General features: G+C 61.7%; 1 protein-coding gene across 1 annotated transcript in view; it reads right to left on the bottom strand.

Moving 5' to 3' along the window:
• Positions 1–1,254, bottom strand: part of SLC5A11 (solute carrier family 5 member 11) — a 19,423-nt gene that overhangs the window by 1,945 nt on the left and 16,224 nt on the right. The window contains exon 8 of the mRNA XM_011375511.2: positions 1,079–1,246. Coding sequence (XP_011373813.1) covers positions 1,079–1,246 — 168 coding nt within the window. The remainder of the gene's footprint in view (positions 1–1,078; positions 1,247–1,254) is intronic.

Here is a 1,254-nt window from a genome sequence, read left to right as displayed (position 1 = left end):
GAGGTCCCCGAGGAGCAGCAAGGGTCTCCTGCAGCCTGTCGCCAGCTGCCAGTTCTTATTCAGGAACGCAGGCTCCCACCACGAAAGACAGGAGACATAGCGCCAACAAAGCGTTCGAGGCAGAAAGTCGTGTTTGTCACAGAGAACTCGGTCGGCTCAGCCAAGTTGCAAAGATGGAGGCGAAGAGAGAGTGAGGTCACGCGGCTCGTGGGCGGCAGAGCCACGATTCGGGCCCAGAGAGCGCGGAGAGCAGCACACACGCCTGTCAGACTCGCCCCGGGGACCGGCCCCTGGAACAGTGAGCGCTGGTCGTTTTCAGCTGCGTTCCTTGTTTGTATGCCAGGCCTTGCCAGGAGCCACCGGAGTCACCACGAACCCCAGAAACCAGCTCTTACTGTCACCTGGGCTTTTCCAAGCCTGTGCCCCTCCCCTGGGCGTGGGGCCAGTGGCTCTGGGTCCCTCGTCCTACCCAGGTGGCTGGAGGGCCGCTGACCTCAGAGTCCAGCACCACGGACAGCTCCCCCGCTGCCCTTCCTGACCCCTTCCTTCTGAATTCTCGTTGTCCTGAATTATTTAGACAAAACGCCTGGGCCGCCTGGCTTAGCGCTTCATGCTGCCCGCCCTCCATCTCTGTGTGACATGGCACGGGGTAAGATACAAGGCAGGCAGCCTTCTGCTGGCACGCCCCTCAGGACAGCCTCGGTGGCCGCTGGAGAACAGTTCCTGGGGCAGAGGGCAAGCAAGGGGCACCCTCCCTGACACCCCCTGACTCGCAGTGACAGCCCCGCCCCAGCCCTGCCCAATCCCCCGGTGGCCTGCCACCCCTGGCCACAGTTTTTCTGTTCTGTTTTTAAAGCTAAAGCAAATTCTCTAGACGCTGGACTAGCCCTGGTTTTTGTTAAGAACAGAAGAGTCCCTTTGGCCCAAAGTCACCAAACCACCGGCTTCAAACACCAGAGCATGGGAGAAATTCTCAGCATGACACTTCAGGGGGCCGACCTCGGGGGTCACCGGGAAGGGCCCCCCGCCACGCTCCCTTAGAGCCACTGCACGTAGCGCGCCAAGAACCCACCCTCACCTGGGAAGAGCACGCGGCTGACCATCCCAGGGAACACCATCATGAAAAGCGGCAGCACCTTCAGGTAGGCCGCCAGCAGAGAGCCCGCCTTGGCGTGGGACAGGCTCTTGGCGGCCAGGCTCCGCTGGACAATGACCTGGAAGACAGTGGTGCCCGGCAGCGGGCAGACTAAGTGC

The sequence above is a fragment of the Pteropus vampyrus genome, unplaced genomic scaffold (genome assembly GCF_000151845.1).
Source record: "Pteropus vampyrus isolate Shadow unplaced genomic scaffold, Pvam_2.0 Scaffold274, whole genome shotgun sequence".
Classification (NCBI taxonomy): domain Eukaryota; kingdom Metazoa; phylum Chordata; class Mammalia; order Chiroptera; family Pteropodidae; genus Pteropus; species Pteropus vampyrus.
This window is presented reverse-complemented; position numbering and strand designations above follow the sequence as displayed.